The sequence below is a fragment of the Balaenoptera ricei genome, chromosome 7 (assembly GCF_028023285.1).
Source record: "Balaenoptera ricei isolate mBalRic1 chromosome 7, mBalRic1.hap2, whole genome shotgun sequence".
NCBI classification, from domain to species: Eukaryota; Metazoa; Chordata; class Mammalia; order Artiodactyla; family Balaenopteridae; genus Balaenoptera; species Balaenoptera ricei.
This window is the reverse complement of record NC_082645.1, coordinates 112,974,394-112,994,152: the sequence shown is the minus strand read 5'-3', so window position 1 is coordinate 112,994,152 and position 19,759 is coordinate 112,974,394. Positions and strand designations below refer to the sequence as shown.

Genomic DNA, 19,759 nt, shown 5'->3' with positions numbered 1-19,759 from the left:
TGCTCTTCTGCATGTATTCAACTCCTCAGGGACAGTTCTCTTACCTCTTTTCTATCTGCACTCCTTCCCTGTGTAATCTTATCTATTCCCATGGCTTTGGATACCAGCCACACATGGACAATTCCCAAATGTGCATCTCTACCTCATATCTCTCCCCTGGACTCCAGATTTATATTCAACCATCTTCACTTTGATGACACAGGTAGGCTTTTTCCAATTAGCAGGCAGCAACTGATCACTGATCTTCTGAGTCACCTCTTGAAACCTGCTTATTTTCTAATTTTTCCATATATAGGATTTAGTAAATACATATAACAGCACCTATGAGGTATATGCTCTTATTATCCCATTTTACAGATGAGGAAACAGAGGTACAGAGATGTTAAGCAATATCCCCAAGGCCACATAATTATTGAAGAACAGAGTGAGGCTTTGGACCAGAGTCCAGGCCCTTTAATCACTACACAATGTTGCCATCTAGGCAAATGACAACTCTCTCCTTTAATTTCTTTGGCTAAAATATTTGCAGTCTTCTATGACACTTCTCTTCCTCTCATACTTAATGTTTGATCCATCTTCGACTGTTCTTGGCTTTACCATAGAAATATATCCGATATCCCACCCTTTTTCTTTATATTCATTGCACCAACCTGGTCCCAACCACCATCATCTCTTGCCTGGCTACTGTAATAGCTACCAACTAGTCTTCTTGTTTCCACTCATGTCATATTGCAGCTGTTCTCCAAACATCAAACATAAGCAAAAGAGATCTTTGAAAAACTGAAACCAGATTATTTCACTCTATTGAAAACTCTCCAATGACTCCCCACCCTATTTTGAATAAAATATAAAGTCTTGACCATGACCCGTGAGAAACATGACTTTCCAACCTCATTTTCTACTACTCCTCTTCTAGATCACTGCCCTTTGGCACCTTAACCTCCAAGCCTTCTTCAGACATTCCAACCATGTCTCTATGCCTGACTTTTCGTTGGCTGTTTCCTCTACTGAGAACATTTCTTCAGGAATTGGCATGGTGCTTTTCCTCAATACATTCATGACTCTCATCATATACTAACCTCTCAGAAAGCCCTCCCAGGACATCCTGTCTAAAATTGCACTCCCATTACACTCTATCCATGTACCCCATATGCTTTTTTTCTTTATACTCTTACCACTTTCTGTCATTAAATTATACATTTATTTGTTCATCTGTTTACTATTTTTCTCTCACTGGAATGTCATTTCCATTAGGGCAGGGACTTGGTCTGCTTTGCTCACCATTATATTCCAGCATCTCATTAAGTTCTGAAAACATGGTATTGGGAAATATTTGTGAATGAATTAATAAAGTATTAGTATAATATATAGGAGAATATGGTTAGAATTCTGAGAATATAAAAGGCATTTTAGAAAAAGCATAAGGAGGATAACATTGGTAAACTTGAGTATGAAAATGGATATGGATACATGTACCCCAATGTTAATAGCAGCATTATTTACAATTGCCAAGATATGGAAGCAACTTAAGTGCCCATCAACAGATGAATGGATAAATAAGGCATGATGCACACACACACACACACACACACATTGGAATATTACTCAGCCATTATAAAAATAAAATTTTGCTATTTGCAACAATGTGACTGGACCTAGAGTATTATGCTTAGTGAGACAAGTCAGATAGAAAAAGACAAATACTCTATGTTATCACTTATATGTGGAATCTAAAATATAAAACAAATGAATGTATGTAACAAAACAGCAACAGATTTACAGATATAGAGAACAAGTTAGTGGTTACCAGTGAGGAGAGGGAAGTGGGGAGGGGCAAGATAGGCATATGAGATTAAGAAACACAAACTACTATGCAACAGGGATATATTGTATAGCACATGGAAATATAGCCATTATTTTGTAATAACTTTAAATGGAGTATAATCTATAAAAAATCGAATCACTGTGTTGTACACCTAAAACTCATGTAATGTTGTAAATCAACTCTACTTCAATTAAAAATAATAAAAATTAAAAAAAATTTGTATGTGATTTTTGAATAAAATCAGAAAATGAAACTAGACTACAGGTTAACCCTTGGTTAGTATCCACATAAAATAATGTAAACAAAAATTCATCAGAGGGTAGGATCGAACAGTTTGAGGCAGGCCAGAAGTCCAGTAGAGAACAATTAGAAGAGCTGGGTAGAATACCAGAACACTATTTTAAAGGGACTAGAGAGCTACAGAAGCAACAGAGTCTGCAGAGACTAAGGTTCTAGAGACTGGAGACCTTTGGGAGCTGAGAAGCTATAATTGTTATTTTTCAGGGTAGTGGCTGGTATTTGCTGATTCTGGGAATAGAGGCTGAGAATTTGGGCTTGGCCAAGAGCAAAGAGTGTTACTCTGAGCAGGGAACACAGAAGAGCTTGTGACAGTCACACAGGGCTGGAGACTTAAGGGGCCTCAATACACAACCCGTTCTTCTTCCCAAGATATTTGGTAAAGTTTTTAAGGCCAGGAGGCTGGAATAACTATGTAAAAAGTCTCTGAAAGGCAAAGAATTACCTGAAGGCTCACCATGCGGAAAAGGCAAAGACAATCATGATGAGGTCCAGAGAACATAAAGGGAGAGAGTTGAAAGCTCTGAAGGGAGAGGTGATCTGGCTTTGGAATCTGTAGCCTTTTTGTCCCATGACAGCACTTGTAAATTCTGAACACAGCTAGAAGCTGAGAATCTGGACTTGGCACAGGCAAAGGGCTGTAGCTGGAGGACAAAGAAACTAGCAGAACTTCTGATGGTCATTTGGAGTTGGAGTGCAAAGTTAGAGACTTCAAGGAAATTAAAAACTTGGTTGGTTTTCTCAAGAACTTTTTTTCAATTCGAAAGCTGCATGAGGAAAGAGGGTGAAAATATGACAAAAGCTTTGAAAAGCAGAGAAAACTTGATTGCTGTCTCTCAGTTGAAAGCCCTGGATGTCCTCATCTGTGATCAGGGCAAACCAGAGGTATATTAAATCTTATCAAAAAATGCATACTATTCTTGAGTCATTTCATGCCCTGAATGTGTAACGTAGTCTGCCTCATTGTTTTACTTGCTTAGCAGAGGAAAGGGGAATTACTCTTATGTGGAAGAGAATATTTGGAGGCTGCATGTCTTGCATACACAATGTCTGGCATTCAATCAAAAATTAATAGGCATGTCAAAAGATAGGACTATAGGACCAAACCAAGAAAAAAAAAGATGATGGAAGCAAGTGCACAGATGATCCAGACATTGGACTTAGCACGTAAATCTGTGATTAACATGGTCAAGAAAAGGGACGAAATGATGGAGGAAATAGAAAGTCAGATAATTCTACCAGAGAATTGGAATCTACAAAAAAAAATGAAATGGAATATTTAGATCTAAAAATACAATTTTAAAAATGAAACTTGTTGGTAGTATTTAGCAGAAGATTGGATAAAAAAGACAAAACTTGTCGATTGGCTAACTAGAAGATAGATACCTCAACAAAAGACATCCAACTAAAGTACAGACACTTAACAAATGGAACAATGCAGAAAAGCATGAAAGGAATATGTGAGAGACAGTCAAAAGGTCTAGTATAATCTGCTTTTGAGTCCTAGAAAGAGAGAGGAGGAAGCTGGGGGGAGGGCAGAAGAAATATTTGAAGAGTAAACGGCTAAGGATTTTCCAAAACAGATAAAAGGCATCAACTCACAAATTCAAGCAACTGTGAAAACACCAACAGGTTAAATGCAAAACAAAAACAATAAAAAACAAAACAAAACAAATCTAGACTCACTACAGTTTAAATGCTAAGAGAAAAATCCTAGAAGCAGTCAGAGAAAACTTCAAGAGCCACAATCAAACCTCAAGCCATAAACTTTGAAAAACGGCAGTTAATCAATCAATCAATCATTTAGTCAACGACCATAAGTTTCTGATGTGGTAGGTCAGGATTCAAAACATCTCAATCTCTCCCAACTCCCACAAGCAGTACAGAGTTCTGTTGAAAAAACTTGAGTTGGAAAAAGCATTTAAACATGTTATTAATCATAGAAGAGATGAAACCACCATAAGGATTTGCCAGGCAAAAGTAAAGGGGAAGGAGAAACCAGAGAGGTAAGCAAAGCACAGAGACACTTTTGATTTGAGGGCATTTGCTGACCCCAGAGAATCAGGACCTCAGGTTTGACAGCCTTAAGGAGTGAGAGAGACAGAAATAAAGTCTAGAGTCCACACAGGGTGGAGAGTCCAATGGGAGTCCAGACCCTGACCTTGACATCTTCATGGTGAGAATAAGTGGAGGCACATCTCTGAATTTACTGAATTGTATTCCCAGTTAAATCACCTGGGTTCCTCCAGGTTCTCTCAGCCCCTGAACATGTGCTAAAGAGTTCCCAAACTGGTACGTCCTGAGGCACCTGGTTGTAGCAAACAGCAATCCTTTCCAAAGCCTAGTACCTTCACTGTGGTCCCAGATTTTACCTATAAATATTTTTTCTAAATACGATGCTAGTACATAGTCAAAGATAACCAGCTATATAAGCAAAATAATCTTTGTGAATAGAGTGTGGAAAGGAAAAAAATAGTAACTTTATAGTGGTAAAGCCTGGCAAACACTACCTAAACCAAATGATCAAGGTCAGCATTCCTGGTGATAAGTCAGGTTGACATATCCCCTGATACGAGGTGATGAGAAGGGCATTTCACCTCTGTGGTTTTCTTGCATAAAACCTGTAACCCCAGTATAATGATGAGAAAGACATCAAGACAAACCCAAATCGAAAGATTCTACAAAATGCCTGATCAGTACTCCTCAAACTGTCAAGGTCGTGAAAGACAAGGAAAGACTGAGAAACTGTCACAGACCAGAAGAGAAGAGGTGATGGGATGGCTCAGTGCAATGTGGTATACTGGATTCAATCCTGCAAAAGAAAATGGACATTGGTGGAAAAACTGGTGAAAATGAAAAAAGTCTGGGCTTTAGTTAGCAGTAACCTACCAATATTGAGTTTTCTTAGTTTTGACAAATGTACCACAATAATGTAAGAGGATAGCAACACAGGAAATGAAACTGGGTGCACAGTATTAGAGACTTCTGTACTATCTTTGCAACTTTTCTGTAAATATAACATTATTCCAAAATAAAAAGTTTATTTAAAAAAAGAAATTTGTGAGTGAGAACTGGCAGAAACAACAGAAAACAGGGTCACAAACACCTCATATATTGAAAGTATCAGATGCCAAGTATAAAACTTCTTTAATCTGTGTAAGTCTTTTTATTAAAGAAGAAAACCTACAGCAAACATCATTCATAATTGTACAATGATAAAGGCCTTCACTTTGGGACTGGAATCAAGATAGAGATGATTACTATCACTACTTATATTCACCGTGTACAAAGTCTTAGCCCACACAGTAAGGCAAGAAAAAGAAGTAGGAAGTATAAGAATTAGATTGAAAGTAACAAAATAGTCATTACGTATACATTATATAAATTTATATCTATATACAAAATATATATCTCCATACAATTTATTAGAATTTTTTAAAGTTTGGCAAAGTTTCCATTTATTTTTATATATTAGTAACAAGCAGCTAGAAAGTTGATTTTTTTTTTATATTGAATGCTAATTTTAATTTTTACACTTTATTTATTTTTGGCTGTGTAGGGTCTTCATTTCTGTGCGAGGGCTTTCTCTAGTTGCGGCGAGCGGGGGCCACTCTTCATCGAGGTGCGCGGGCCTCTCACTGTGGCGGCCTCTCTTGTTGCGGAGCACAGGCTTCAAACGCACAGGCTCAGTATTTGTGGCTCACGGGCCTAGTTGCTCCGCGGCATGTGGGATCTTCCCAGACCAGGGCTCGAACCCGTGTCCCCTGCATTGGCAGGCAGATTCTCAACCACTAAGCCACCAGGGAAGCCCTAGAAAGTTGATTTTTAAACTATATAGATATCATAGCACAAATATCTCAAGTATCTATGAATAAATCTAGCAGAAGTATAAGACTTCTAGGCAGAAAAGTTTAAATTTTATTAGAAAATATTTTAAAAGTAATATATATATACCGTATTAAGGAGATGGAAGACAAGATTGTAAAGATGTCAATTCTCTTCAATTTGACCTATAGAGTCAACGCAATCCTAACCAAAATCTCAACAAGATTTTGACAAACTGATTTGGAGATGCAAAGGGCCAAGACACTTTGGAAGAAGAACAGAACGTGGGAAGATTTACTCTTCAAGAGTTCACATGAAGCTGTTTTTGCCATGAGAGTGTGGAAACGCATGAGGAGAGGCTGTCATAGGTCAATGGCAGAGAAGAGAGTGCACGGAAACAGACCCTGCACATATGACCCCTTGGCTGATGGGAAAGGGAGCGCTGCAGATCAGTGGGGAAAGGGATGGTTTAACAGATTAACGGATTCTCAGACAAAAATTGGTAAGAATTAAAGTAGAAGCTTTAACTGTAGATCAGACAGGAAGTAATTTGGTCTCAGATAAGACAGGAAATGTGGGGGGAAAAAAACAAAAACATTCGCTCAGCTTAAGACTGTGGGTGGTGAGAGAGCTGCCCAGGTCATGCTGGAACGAAATGGGCTGTAAAACCAGGGCAGGCACGTGAACAAGAAAGTAAAGCAACACTTGAAACCAAACTGCAAATAGAATCAATCTGGAAGGATAACCCAGAGGATGAAGAAAACATCCCCAAAGCACTGAACATCACACGAAAACCTAAATAATAAAGCAAGAGCATGAAGATAGGGTGATAAAATAACAATATGTGATTTCAAGTGGAGTTGGAAGAGCTGTAGAAACAAATTAAGATCCCCCCAAATAAACAAATCAACTTAAAAAAAACCCAAGAAACCAAAAACTACTAAAAATTAAATAATTGTCATGAAGAAAAGTTTCAGACAACCATTATGAGCAGAAAGTAAAAAGCTAAAGAGATGAAAGATCAGGGACAGATAAAAGCTGTGAAGGCTGAAGTTGCTCCAGTGGAAGAATAATTTTGCCCCAAAATTGAAGGAGAAAATCATTTTGGTGATACTGGAGGAGAAACTTACCCTGAAGTAAAGGTAGAATTGAATCTATCACCTTAAAAACACAAGGGCTATAGTTAAAGACTGTGCACACGGAATTTATCAATAACTTTCTGCATCACTTTATTTATTCATAATAACAAGGGTACATCTATTTTATAAAATCAATACAATAATAAGTCTATACGTTAAAGTTTAAGCTTTAATAAGATAAAGTCACCATAGCAAAGTGGAAGGGCAAGGGAGGTATATTTATAAGTTTCAGAATTTTAGCAAATTCTCCCTTACAGTTAAAGAAAGAACAATCACCTCAACTCACTAACACTGGCAATAAATCAACCAGCACTTCATAGAAGAGGCCAATAAACACAAAAAAACTGTTCAACCTCTCATGTAATCAGGAGAGTAAAGTTAACAAGATGCAACTCTTGATCCACCACCTCTGCAAAGTTTGGGTGTGGGGAGATGGCTCACCTAAATCGTGTAGGTGAATACATTGGTTCAGCTACTTAGAAAGGCCGTTTGCAGAATCTATAAACAATTAAATATTAGTACCCTTTGCCTCAGCATTCCATTTTTTTTTTTGGTTATTGACACAAGACAAACACTTTTATATGTACAAAAATATAAAGAAATACATAATCGTTATCACTGCTTCTTGGTAAAAGTGAACAATTGAAAATGATCTAAATGTCTGTCAGTAGGGTGGGGAGGAGGGATGTTTTAAAAACCATGGTGTATGGGGCTTCCCTGATGGTGCAGTGGTTAGGAGCCCACCTACCAATGCAGGGGACATGGGTTTGAGCCCTGATCCGAGAAGATCCCAAGTGCCGCGGAGCAACTAAGCCCGTGTGCCACAGTTAGTGAGCCTGTGCTCTAGAGCCCGCAAGCCACAACTACTGAAGCCTACATGCTGCAACTACTGAAGCCCACACACCTAGAGCCCGTGCTCCGCAACAAGAGAAGCCGCTGCAATAAGCCTGCACTCCGTAACAAAGACCCAACGCAAACAAAAATTAAAAAACAAAACAAACAAAAAACTATGGTGTAAGTCAGAATGGCCATCATCAAAAAGTCTATAAATAATAAATGCTGGAGACGGTGTGGAGTAAAGAGAACCCTCCTACACTGCTGGTGGGAATGTAAATTGGTACAGCTACTGTGGAGAATAGTATGGAGATTCCTTAAAAAACTAAAAACAGAGCTACCATATGATCCAGCAGTCCCACTCCTGGGCATATATCTGGAGAAAACCATACTTGGAAAAGATACACACCCCCCAATGTTCATAGCAGCACTTTTTACAACAGCCAAGATGTGGAAGCAACCGAAACGTCCATGAACAGATGAACAGAGAAAGAAGCTTGGTATATTTATACAGTGGAATGTTACTCAGCCATAAAAAAAGAACGAAATAATGCCATTTGCAGCAACATGGAGGGACCTAGAGGTGAAGTAAGTCAGACAGAGAAAGACAAATCTCATATGATATCACTTATTTGTGGAATCTAAAAAATGATACAAATGAACTTATTTACAAAACAGAAACAGACTCACAGACATAGGAAACAAACTTATGGTTACCAAAGGGGAAACATGGGAGGAGGGATAAATTAGGAATTTTGGAATAACATATACACACTAGTATATAAAGTAGACAAACAACAAGGACCTACTGTATAGCACAGGGAACCATACTCAATATTTTGTAAAACCTATATGGGAAAAGAATCTGAAAAAGAATATATATTTTTATATGTATATATGTGTGTGTGTATATATATAGAGAGAGAACTGAATCACTTTGCTCTACACCTGAAACTAACACCATATTGCAAATCAACTATACTTCAATTAAATAAACAAACAATAAAAACGATGGTGTATCCATTCTACGGGATAGTATTGGGTTGGCCAACAAGTTCGTTCGGATTTTTCTGTAACATCTTACGACCTTTTGGCCAACCCAATATATAGCTGTTAAAAAGAATGAGAAGATCCTATGGCTATTAAAGTAAGTGAAAATGCAAAATGGCATTCACAATATGAATACATTTTTTAAAAAACAGGATTCAAATTTTGTATTTAAGAAAATGAGTTATATATGTAAATGCAGAGAAAAGGATCTGGAAGGTTATGCCTGCGAATCTAACAGGACTGGTATTGGAAGCTGCAAGGGGGTGAGTGGTGAACAGGACTTTTTCCCTCTATATACTTCTGTATCATTTGAAATTTTATGAGCAAGAATGCATAATGTATTTCTTTTGTATTAAAAAATCAAAAAATTTAAAATATTAAGTAATGCTATTTCTGGCCCATTGCTAGAGAAAAAGATAGGATTTCTACTCTTTTCCTTTTAGAGGTGTAACCTATTCCAGAACAGAAAATGAAAGCAAACATAAAATTACTCAGCCTGTGCTAGCTCTTTGCAGTTTGGTGTATTTCTCTTCCCTTTAATTTCTTTGCTCAGGATTGCTGGAGGAAGAACCCAGGCCCCCAGCTAGAAGTGGGAAAAGTGGCCCCGTCCACAGGACAGGTACGAGACCGACAGCACCACCCAGGGTTTGAGAATAAATCAGGCGTTTCTCCTGAATTTTTTATTTTCGAAACTACCTTCTTTGAAATGACCTATGTGAAGGTAGAACTGACCTGAGGGAAACGAGAGTGATCTGGGGTCACAAGGAAATAAATCTTTGCTGCAAAGCCTCAGGAAGGACTGCTGCCTTCAGACAGGCCTGCCAGCTGAGCAGTAGTTGCAAAACAGTCATGTGCCTTGCGGCTGCAGGACTCAACCAGCAGGCACCCTGCTGCAGTTTAAAATCCGATTTCCTCATTATACATTCCTGCCCTTCATTACACTGCAGGTGACGACTGTTCCCCTACACCAGGCGTAAAGCAGAGTCCAAAGGACAGCACTGAAGCAGCAGCGTGGCCAGAGGGAAAGGTGGGAGGAAGGGGGGAGAAAGACTGACCTGCTGTTGAGCTCGCTGCCCCAACCAGCCATCTTCCCGCCCAGCCTGGCCTGGGCCTGAGCTTGGCCTCTGACCCCTCCAGGCTCCCCAGCCTCGGTCTGGGGAGGCTGCTGGAGCCCTGAGCCCTGGGCAGGAAGTCTGTTCTGGGACTCACCCAGAGCTGACTCCACCCAAGCAGGGAAAAGAGAAGTGAAAGTACTTGTCAGTGAGCTGTGCTGGGCAGACGCCCTCCCTCTTCTCGCAACTCCACTGTGCTTCCAGCCATCCTGACATGTGGTCCCAGGGATGACAGACAAGGAGAGACAGTCAGGGCCTGGAGGGCCAGGGGAGGAGCAGGGCCAGCCCCCAGGGGTCCAGCTGTTTGTGCAAAGACAGCAACAACTTCTGCATGACCACAACTGTCCTCAGTCTCCTGCCTTCTCAGAGCAGTTCAGAGTATAGCACAGGGTCAGGTGTAAGCTCCATGTGTGCCCCTTCCCCTTGCCGAGATGACCATGGTGGGGGAGAGGAAGAGACAGAGACTTCAAATCTTTTCTCCGGGCTGTGGGAGAGCCTGGACCGACCCAGTTAGGTCCTAGCTTATGGACATGGAGCAGGAGAGAGCCCAAATTCTCAGCTTTATAAAGTGGAGAGAATGTTCTTAGTATTCCTGGAAATCAGCCAGAGGTAGGAGAAAGATCTCCAAGGCCCTGGGGCCAGAGGCTGGAGCCAAGTTGGTGACAAGGGTTGACATCTTAGGTGCCAGGGTCTAAGGTGCCCCGACTAGGGGGTTGCTTCACAACTGCAGCCAGGGGTGATGAGGAGAAACCTGGGAAGCAGTCATTGGAATGCTGAGGGGCAAAGGCTTCCCTTTGGATGGAGATGGAGGTTGGAACCCAGATAACCTAGAAATGAAAAGGCAGGTGACCCAGCTGAGAGGGTGACCCTTGGCCCTGAAGTTGTGTCTGCACACAGGTTTTTCACTCAGATTCTGAGTCATCATTCCACAAAGAATGAGAAGTGACCAAAAGACTCACTTGAGTCAGCATAAAAGCAAATCATATTTGAAGATGAGTGGGAAGGTTTCTACCTTCTCTCCACTTCCATTCTTTCTTTCCCCCAAAGAAGTTAGCATCACATCTCAGTGGTTGGGACAGGTCCCAGGACACTGATGAGGGCATCTTTTCCAGTGGGCAGGGTCTCAGTGGTACCAGGTCCTGCACACGTGTGGATTCCTCTCTCCCTCCCTCACTTTGGGGGGGTAGAAGGAGTAGTAAGCCGAGCCTCTGTGGGCACAACCGTCCTCTGCTCCTGACTCCATGGGGCACGGGGTCCAGACAAGGCTGGCACAAACCACCCCTGCCGTTTCTAGTGTCCCCTCTCCCTCTTCTCTCTGTCCCTGGGCAGCTGGTGGCCCAGGCCACTGCCGTGCTGGCTGTTGACGTAAATGTGCCCACTTTTCTGTTGTCTGTTTAGGACCTTCAAGATGAGCACCTAGAATTAGAAGCCACCTAGCAGCAGCTGGGCGAGCAATCCACAGGGTGGACACTCCCGCGCGGGGGCTGCTCCCGGCCCCTGGCAGAGACCTTCCTGTGGGTCTGAGAAAGCTGGGCCTGCACCACACTCTATGAGAGCAGTGGGAGTTTCTGAAGCATCCCCAGGCCTCTGTGGAGAACACAGTTTCTCTGAGCCAAGAACTCGGGTTTGGAAAAGGACAGGACCAAATTAAGAAGCAGGTTGATCCTATGATAAACCATAATGAAAAAGAAAATATATACGTAAAAGAGACTATATATCTATGTATAACTGCATCACTTTGCTGTACAGCAGAAATTAACACAATATTGTAAATCAACCATAATTCAATTAAAAAAAAAAAAAAGAAGTGGTTGAACTCCTCCTACAAACCCTGCTGGAGTGATTGAAGGAAATAAGGGGGCACCTGGGGCATCTTCCAGGCTGTGAGGAGCACTGACAACGGGGAACATTTCTGCTGTCCCGGGAGGAGTCCAGCTACTGGGTCTGGAAACCCAGAGAGCAGGGGAGGTCGTGGTTGAGGAGGGACCTGGGGCAGAGGACCCGCTAAGGCGATGGGCTTCACGAGCTTCACCAGGAACAGCTTCCGCTCAGACTTCAGTAGTGGGGCTGAGTGTCTAAGTTGGGAGACCCCAGTGGGGACCAGAGGCTTGTCCCTGAGACCAGACAGTAGGACCTGGGATCTGAGCTTGAAGGGCAGAAGGAAGCAACAGCAGCTGCCACAGTGGCCACTGGGGCCAGAGGATCAAGACCCTCCGCTCCCCCACGGGTGTAGAAGTGGAGGGGAGAAGGCGCCCGGGACCTAAGTGGTTACACTCAGGTCCTGCTCCATTGTCCCCTTGCAGGGGCAGCACATCAGTCAGTGGGACTGGCCTGGACCCCCTGCTCCTCCGTCCTCCTGGGAGACTCTCTGGGTAGAAGGGGTGAGTCTGCTTGTTCCTTGTTGGGTCTCCCTGGGCTTGTCCTTCCTGCAGGGCCAGGGCTCTGTCAGCCCTTCCAAGGTCAAGTGCACAGAGACAGGGGCCTGGGGAGTGGGGTGGGGTGGGGTGTGACTGATTGGAGCTGTGTAAGACTGTGTGGATAAGCCCAATTCTGAGGTTCAGTTTTAGGGATCTCTTTTTTGCTACGTGGTAAGCCACATCACTAAGCCCCATCCAGCTCTTATCATGAAGAAAACTAATATTTTGATCCCCATCTGTCTCACCTTTTTGCCTGTCAGTTGGTTTCGAACTCAACTGGGGAGGGTTTATACACAGAATTTGGGGTTCTTCTCTGTGACTTTCACCTTCCTGGGATTTTCCCCTCTCTCCCCAGAAAGCCTGGTTGCCCTGGGCTTCTTCCCGGCTCTGCTGACCAGAGAGAAGGTTGGCTTCCTACCAAAGTTTTGGCCACCCCACGTAAGGCTGCGGCTGCTCTCAAGTAGAGTAATAATAAACAGGAAACATTTTGTTCTGGCTGCTTCCGCTGAGTTTCGACTTCCCTCTACCATCAGCCTGGTTTTGTTCACTTTCTAGAAGCCGTAGGCAACTGTTCTTTGCATATTGTCCTCATAGGGACATCTTCCACCCAGTTTACTCAGAGAGAGCTGGAGAACCCCGTCCTCTCCTCCAGATAGAAGGCCCGGTCCTCTCCACCCAGATAGCAGGGTGTGTGCTGATGCTCTGGGAGGTTCAGGCTGAAGGGTGGAGCCCAGGACCTCAGGAGCATTAGTCCTACTGCAGTTCCCAGGGACACAGGCACACTCCCCCCAGGTAAGACCACGGCCAGGCTCCTTTGCAGCCAGCAGCCCACATATGCGTCCAGGTAAATGGAACTGACAGGGTTGATGGGCTTAGTGGCCGTCCTTGCCCTTGGCTGTCCAGGGTGGTGGAGTGGACGCTCTCCCTTCTAACGTGATGACCGACTCAGCCTTAATCTCCAAAGCACAGGCAATGGAACCACAGTCAACCTGTTCCATTCGATTCAGGAACGTGCCCCCCAGGCTCTGTGGCCTCTCAGACTGGCCTGGGACCACCCCATTCCTCCCCTTAGACATCAGAGCTCACTGATGGTCCCCGGGTGGGTTCTGCCAGTCAGTTTCATTTTCCTTGGCTGTCCAGCCTCCTCCACCCCTTTCCTAACAGACCTGGATTCCTTTGGCTGAAGACTTCTCCCCTTTGTGTGCAGGATAGAAGGAATGTTAACCAAGACACTGGCCCATGAGCAAGCCAGGCCAGCCAGACTCTCTTCGGGGAGTTGGACTCTCACGTGAAGTTTGTTAAGGAGTTAAAACACAGTTGGATAACATTTGTTCAGTGGCAGCTCCTTAACAAGATGGAGGAGATGTTCCTGGTGTTCAATTCCTGGAGCAGCTCTGCTTCCTGCCTGCTTCTGGGGCCGTTTGCAGGCTCTGAGCCCAGCCTCCTGCCTTTTCGTGAGCCACTGCGCATCCCATCAATGAAGTCGCTTTCTGTCTAACCTAGATAAAGTTGGTCTCACTGGCAAAGAGCCCTAATCGATACAAGGATATTTGCATGTAAATTTTCTTAATTTATTTACTTATTGCTTTCAGGGTCAGCGCTTTCTAAGTGCATAGCAAATATTATCTCACTAACCTTCACAATGATCCAGTGAGCTATGTACTACTAGTGTCTCCATTTTACAGATAAAACTACTTCATGGGGAGGGTAAGTAACTTGCTGAAGGACACACAGCCAGTACATGAGAAGCTGGGTTTCCACCTACATGGGCTAACTGCAGCGTCTGTGCTCTTATACAATAGATACAGCACAAATTAGCACTGTTCACAACACCAAAAATAATCAATAAGGGCCAGCTGCAGTCAAGCCTTGATGAAAAATGAAAGTTATGATAAGGATGACACGTAACTATATTTACTGACATGTAACAATGCCCATTAAGTGGAAAACATTGATTAGAACACATTTTATTATTCAGATGGTATAACTACTCCCTCTCCATCCTCCACCCCTACCCCCACATTACAAAGCCCAGAATCATTTTCATCAAATTGTCAACCATGTTTATTCTCCTTACCTGGAGAGCCCTACCAAGCATTGTGCTTCTTAGTGGTAGGAAACACAAGATACGATAGCTTGGAGCTTTGGAGGGAATATCCTGTTATGCGCCAGACCATTGAACCCCTAAAAATTTACCTATATGGCATGTCTCCAAATCTTATAGGGTTTATCTCTCATCATCTGGAGTGCATGTGACTTAGCCAGGCTTTTAGAACACTCAACACTTCTTGCTCATCAGGCACAATTAACACACTGTTATTGTGATAGTTAATTTTATGTGTCAACTTGACTGGACAATCTTGGGTGCCCAGATTATCGTGGGTGTCTCTGTGGACATTAGCATTTGAATAGGTGGGCTCAGTAAAGTAGATTGCCCTCTTCAAGGTAAGTGGGCACCATCCAATCTGTTAAGGGCCTGAATAAAACAAGAATTGAAGGAAGGGAAATTTGTTCTCTTCTTGCCTGCCTAGTTGGGCTGGGACAGGTGTCTCCAACTGTTGTTAGACTGGAACTTACGCCGTTGGCTCCCCTGGTTCTTGGGCCTTCAGACTTGGACTGGAATTACATACCACTTTTACTGGGTCTCTGGCTTGCAGATGGCATATCATAAGACTTTTCAGCCTCCATATGAACATAAACCAATTCACATTTTATATATAAACAAACAAACATATATATATGCGATAGAGAGAGAGAGACAGAGTTCTGTTTCTCCAGAGAACCCTGATTAATACAGTCATCAATATAGTGGACCAATGTAATGTACTGCAGAGTGGCCAGACAGTCTTGGTCCCTTCAGGCTATATTGTGACAGAGAGCAGGAGAATTCACATAGCCCTGGGGCAAGATTGTAAACATGTACTGTTGTCCAGTCCATGTGAACATGAACTGCTTATCCTACTTCTTACTGAATGTTTTAAAAGTACATTTCTCCATATTAATAGTTGCATGACATATACCATAGGCTGTGCTAATCTGCTCGAATGAAGATACCACACCAAGCAACAACAGCTGCAACTGGGGCTACTATTGGTTAAGTTTCTCGTAGTCATCTAGCAGCCATGAACCACTTAGCTTTTGCAGAAGCCAGACTGCTGTTCAAACAAAGATGTAATGAGGATTACAACCTTTGCATCCTTAAATCTTTGCATGTGGCACTAATCTCTGTCATTCCCTCATTCTCCAGGACTGTGATTTTCTTTCAACTTACCGTTTTCACCAAGGGAAAGTTCAGTTTCAAGCCCTTCTGCTTGGCCTTTCCTAAGACAGTCATTGTTATTTCACAGGTTAAAGATCCAGGTCAGTCAACTGCTATGTATGTTCTCATTACCCTTACTTTCAGGAACTGGGGTAATGGCTGCTGGGTGATCCCATGGATTGAGTGGACTCACTGTTAGATGGACATTACCTGACATCCATACACTCCACTCTAGCAGGGACCATGATGGTGTTTTGGGACCCCAGGTATTAGCATCAACTCAGATCCTGTATCAACAGCTGTTAAAAGATGTGTGTATTTTCCTTTGTCTGGCATATGGTTACTTGAATAAATGACCTTAGGTCCTTTTGGTGAAGAACTCAGGAATCACTACCTTTGCACTTTCTTATGAGACCTGCCCTCATTTCCATGAGCAGGTCCTAGATTTGGCTCAGGTCTGGAAACTAGGCAAGGGATCTTGACTTTTTATTTGGGTAGCTGATCTCAGCCATCTGTTCATCTATTTTTAATCTTTTTTGATGATATATATGAAGCAATATCCTTGTTGGTTGCCCATCTCTCTATAAGTTTAAGGTGTACAGCATAATGATTTGTCTTATATACATCATAAAATGATTACCACAATAGGTTTAGTGACCGTGTCCGATTAGCTATCTCCATAGACTGCTTTGGGCCAGGGCCCCAGCCGTCGTTCTAACCTTGCTGCACATTACAAAAATTATTTCATCTTGCTCTGACAGTTAAATGCTGCCACCTGGCTTCGATTATTCTAGAATCCTATCATTTCCATTGTTACTAGGGAATCCAGTTCTGTAAAACATTCCTCCATTATGCCAACCTACAGAGGACAGCCCCACTGAGCATCTCAGGGATGCTGGCACCCCTCAGCTGTGTGCTCCTTATCACCATGTTAAGTTAATGTCTGAGGCCTCCTGAAGAGCATAGTAGCCCGGTGGATGGGTTTTCCAGTTGTAGAGAGTGGAGCCATGCCAACATCCTGAGGCTTTCGGATCTTCTTTTCCACAGTCTGCCCTGGCATCTCTGCTTCCACTTCATCTAGTAGGTACCACAGTTTATACCAAGCTTTTTTTTTAATTAAAATTTTTAATTAAATGTTTTTCTTCCAGTTTTATTGAGATATAAGTGACATACAGCACTGTATAAGTTTAAGGTATATATAATGATTTGACTTATATACATCATGAAATGATTACCACAATAAGTTTAGTGAACAGCCATTTTTATTCCAAAATTAAAGGAATAGAAAAAAAAAAAAAAATATATATATATATATATAAACCTTTAAGAGCCACCCAGGAGCATACTTGAATCATCCCCTTTGGCCCTTGCCAGGCTAATTAAACTTCTTGACACAGGAGAGTGCTTCTGTATTGACAATTTTCCCTTTTCCAGTCTCATATTTCCCTTCTTTGTCCAGGACCCACCCCCAGACACAACCTCCTGATAACTGCTGGTACATGTTGGCCAGTACTGCAGCTCCACTGGGGTAAATTCTTTCTTCAGCTGGCAGGACAACCCAGGACTTTCCCAGTGGGGTCATGCTGGGAGGACTCTGCTGTCTTCATTCAAGCAAGATTAGGATGGGGTAGGGTGGGGGTCTGTCTTCCAACAAAGGGTAGGGAATTCTTTTGCAGGCCCCGTGGGTTGAGGGAGACCTGGAGTTCAAGGTTCTCACTTGCATCTACCTAGAAAGGCTGATTCTGATTCAGGACTGCACTCCTTCTTTACCAGGGATCTGCCTTTGGCACAGGAGGCCATCACGGTTTAGACTTCAGTCTTCTCCTATGTTCTGCCATTCTTAAAACTGGGACCTGTGTCAGGCCTTCCTTTTGTCTGCCTTCTAGCTGCAGTTGTAAGGGTGTCTTTGCTTTGACTAATAGATTTAAGGCTGTCATTTATTCTTTTCAATATATTAGTGGCACTTAGCAATAGCCACCAAAATCTACAATTCCATTTACCATTTCTCCCTTTGTGAATGCCAATTTCAAAAGCTAGTGAAATCCTCTTTATCTCATCGAGTTTCCCAAAGGCGAAAGTTTGGTAACAGCACTATTAGAGCACACCAGGGACCATCAATATACCACCCATCACCATCTGGCCAGACTGTGATCCAAATCCAGAACCCACCCTTACAGCCTGCTTGCTAGGACCATTACCTTAAGTTGGGTTCCCTAGAAGCAGAGCCTGAGATAAAGTCTCTTAAGTAAGTGATTTATTGTGAGTTTCTTTGGGAGAAAGGGGGGAGGGAAGCAGGATGGTAGGAAAAGCCAAGCAAGGATGTGATTACAGCCACAGACTAGCTCCAGCCTGATCTCATGAAGAACACAGGAGAATGAATCATAACTCAAGGTTGAGTCCACCTTGGCACCGGAGGCTGGCCCTGAGGCCAAGGAAGTGTAACCCTCCAGGTGAAGCTGGCTCCATTTGGCTGAAGGCAATGCTCTGGGGGGGGTGGGGGCGGCGTCAGCAGCCAGGCTTCCATGCGGCTGGGGGGTGAGAAGTCTGCTCCAAAAGGGGTTTTCCAGGACACTAACAACATCCACTATTCCAGTGAACTGTCCTCATTTGTTTCCTGAATAGTGAACACTTCCTTGAAATTCTTCTCAAATTCTGCCTCCAGTCTAAGTCCCATTAGGCCAAAGTCATTGAACTGGAAAAAAATAAAAATAAAATGAACACAAAACTCATGATCCTCAATATCAGTGTCATTGGCCACCTTGTAACTGAGAATGACCAGGACTCTTGTCTTAGACACCCTACGTCATATGAACCAGGTTATGCTAAAGAACTCATGCAGCGAAGAGCAACATGCTTCCTAAGAGCACGATTATTTCTTATTAACAAGATAGAAATGGGAAATCATAACCACACTTGGGGACTCTTACTTATTTGGTTGGGTTATTGATTTCAGTGAGAGTTAGAAAAGTAATCTATGTTCTTTGTAACAGTGCAAATAGTACAGATTGCTTTTAAGTTAGATCAATGATCTACCTTTTTCACTGTCACTTCTGTTCCCCTCTGGTGACTCCTGTTAAACTATATGATCCATTCACATGGAGTGGAATCTGGAGATTGGGATTTCTGAGAGGTCAGATTGAGTGTTTTGGGGGAGAGATAAGAAGCACAATGTAACGTTAAGATGCAAGTCTCTTCTCCCTGGGTTTGGAGCAGGCAGGACTCTGCTGTTCTCAGTGGCAGCTGTAGGAGGGTCTGAGCTCTTCGGGGCCTGGGGGTCTGGTTGCAGGGACACCTTCTGATTCACTGTTACTACACCTTGCTGAGCTCCAGTCTTGAACGGAAAAGTCACTGACTTCCGGAACTCTTGCTTTGCAGGTTTCATAGGATGAGGGAAACTAAAATTTCCCAGGCACCATAAAATGAGGGCAGAGTGGCTCCATGGACAGAAAATGAAATGGAAGCAGGGAGAACCACTTACCTTGTAAGATGCCCTGTGGTTCTGAAAGATGAGGCGCATGTCCTGCACAAACCCCTCCACGTGGGAGTAACCCTGCTCATTCAGCTTCTTCTTGATCTTGTCCAACCACATGGGTTCCTTTAGGTTTTCAGAAGCCTCTTTAATCTAGTGAAAAACAAAAATCAATGAGAGAATTACTGGCAGAGTTCAATGTGTGCCTCCTGCGGATTCCCATCAAATCCAGTAGAAATACAAAAAGGTAAAGGTAACAGCAGCTCATGCTCTCACTCCCATGGGATTCTGATCTCAAATCCCGTGGGTACCTGTTTCAAGGTGGGGTAACATCATGGCAGCCTGTAATCGCAGTTTGTTATTGTTACTTACATAATAGTAGTATGGAATCTTCGCAAAAAAGGTGCTCTCTGTATGACAATAGACCTTCAAGAGGAGGAACTCACATTTCTGCAAAAGAAGGTGGCTGTGAGGGAAAAGCAGCTTGGAGACAATGAGCCCATATACATGCCCAGGCAGAGGCATGATTCAC

The 19,759-nt window shown here is 42.9% G+C and overlaps 2 protein-coding genes and 1 long non-coding RNA gene across 24 annotated transcripts in view; 1 reads left to right on the top strand and 2 right to left on the bottom strand.

The window, feature by feature from the left end:
* The window catches only part of LOC132369289 (nuclear autoantigen Sp-100-like), an 87,195-nt gene extending 77,002 nt beyond the window's left edge, over positions 1 to 10,193 (bottom strand). For 6 of the 14 annotated variants that reach the window (XR_009504323.1, XR_009504322.1, XM_059928904.1 and 3 more), the window contains exon 1: positions 10,026 to 10,189. Coding sequence is in view for 10 of the 14 variants with exons in the window: in XM_059928904.1 (XP_059784887.1) it covers positions 10,026 to 10,057 (32 nt within the window). In the remaining 4 variants the exon portion in view is untranslated. Of the gene's footprint in view, positions 1 to 10,025 lie in introns of all 14 variants that reach the window. The other 8 variants (XM_059928903.1, XM_059928911.1, XM_059928901.1 and 5 more) reach the window with 6 other exon arrangements.
* On the top strand, positions 9,523 to 12,915 carry LOC132369292 (uncharacterized). The gene is made up of 3 exons (XR_009504326.1): positions 9,523 to 9,589; positions 12,386 to 12,463; positions 12,855 to 12,915. It is a non-coding gene; the product is annotated as an uncharacterized LOC132369292 (long non-coding RNA).
* Positions 12,916 to 17,995: 5,080 nt separating this feature from the next.
* SP140 (SP140 nuclear body protein) overlaps positions 17,996 to 19,759 on the bottom strand; it is a 76,547-nt gene continuing 74,783 nt past the window's right edge. For all 9 annotated transcript variants that reach the window (XM_059928892.1, XM_059928885.1, XM_059928889.1 and 6 more), the window contains 3 exons: positions 19,600 to 19,677; positions 19,237 to 19,380; positions 17,996 to 18,450 (listed from right to left, as the gene is read on the bottom strand). In XM_059928892.1, coding sequence (XP_059784875.1) covers positions 18,343 to 18,450; positions 19,237 to 19,380; positions 19,600 to 19,677 — 330 coding nt within the window. In that variant the 3' untranslated portion in view covers positions 17,996 to 18,342. The remainder of the gene's footprint in view (positions 18,451 to 19,236; positions 19,381 to 19,599; positions 19,678 to 19,759) is intronic.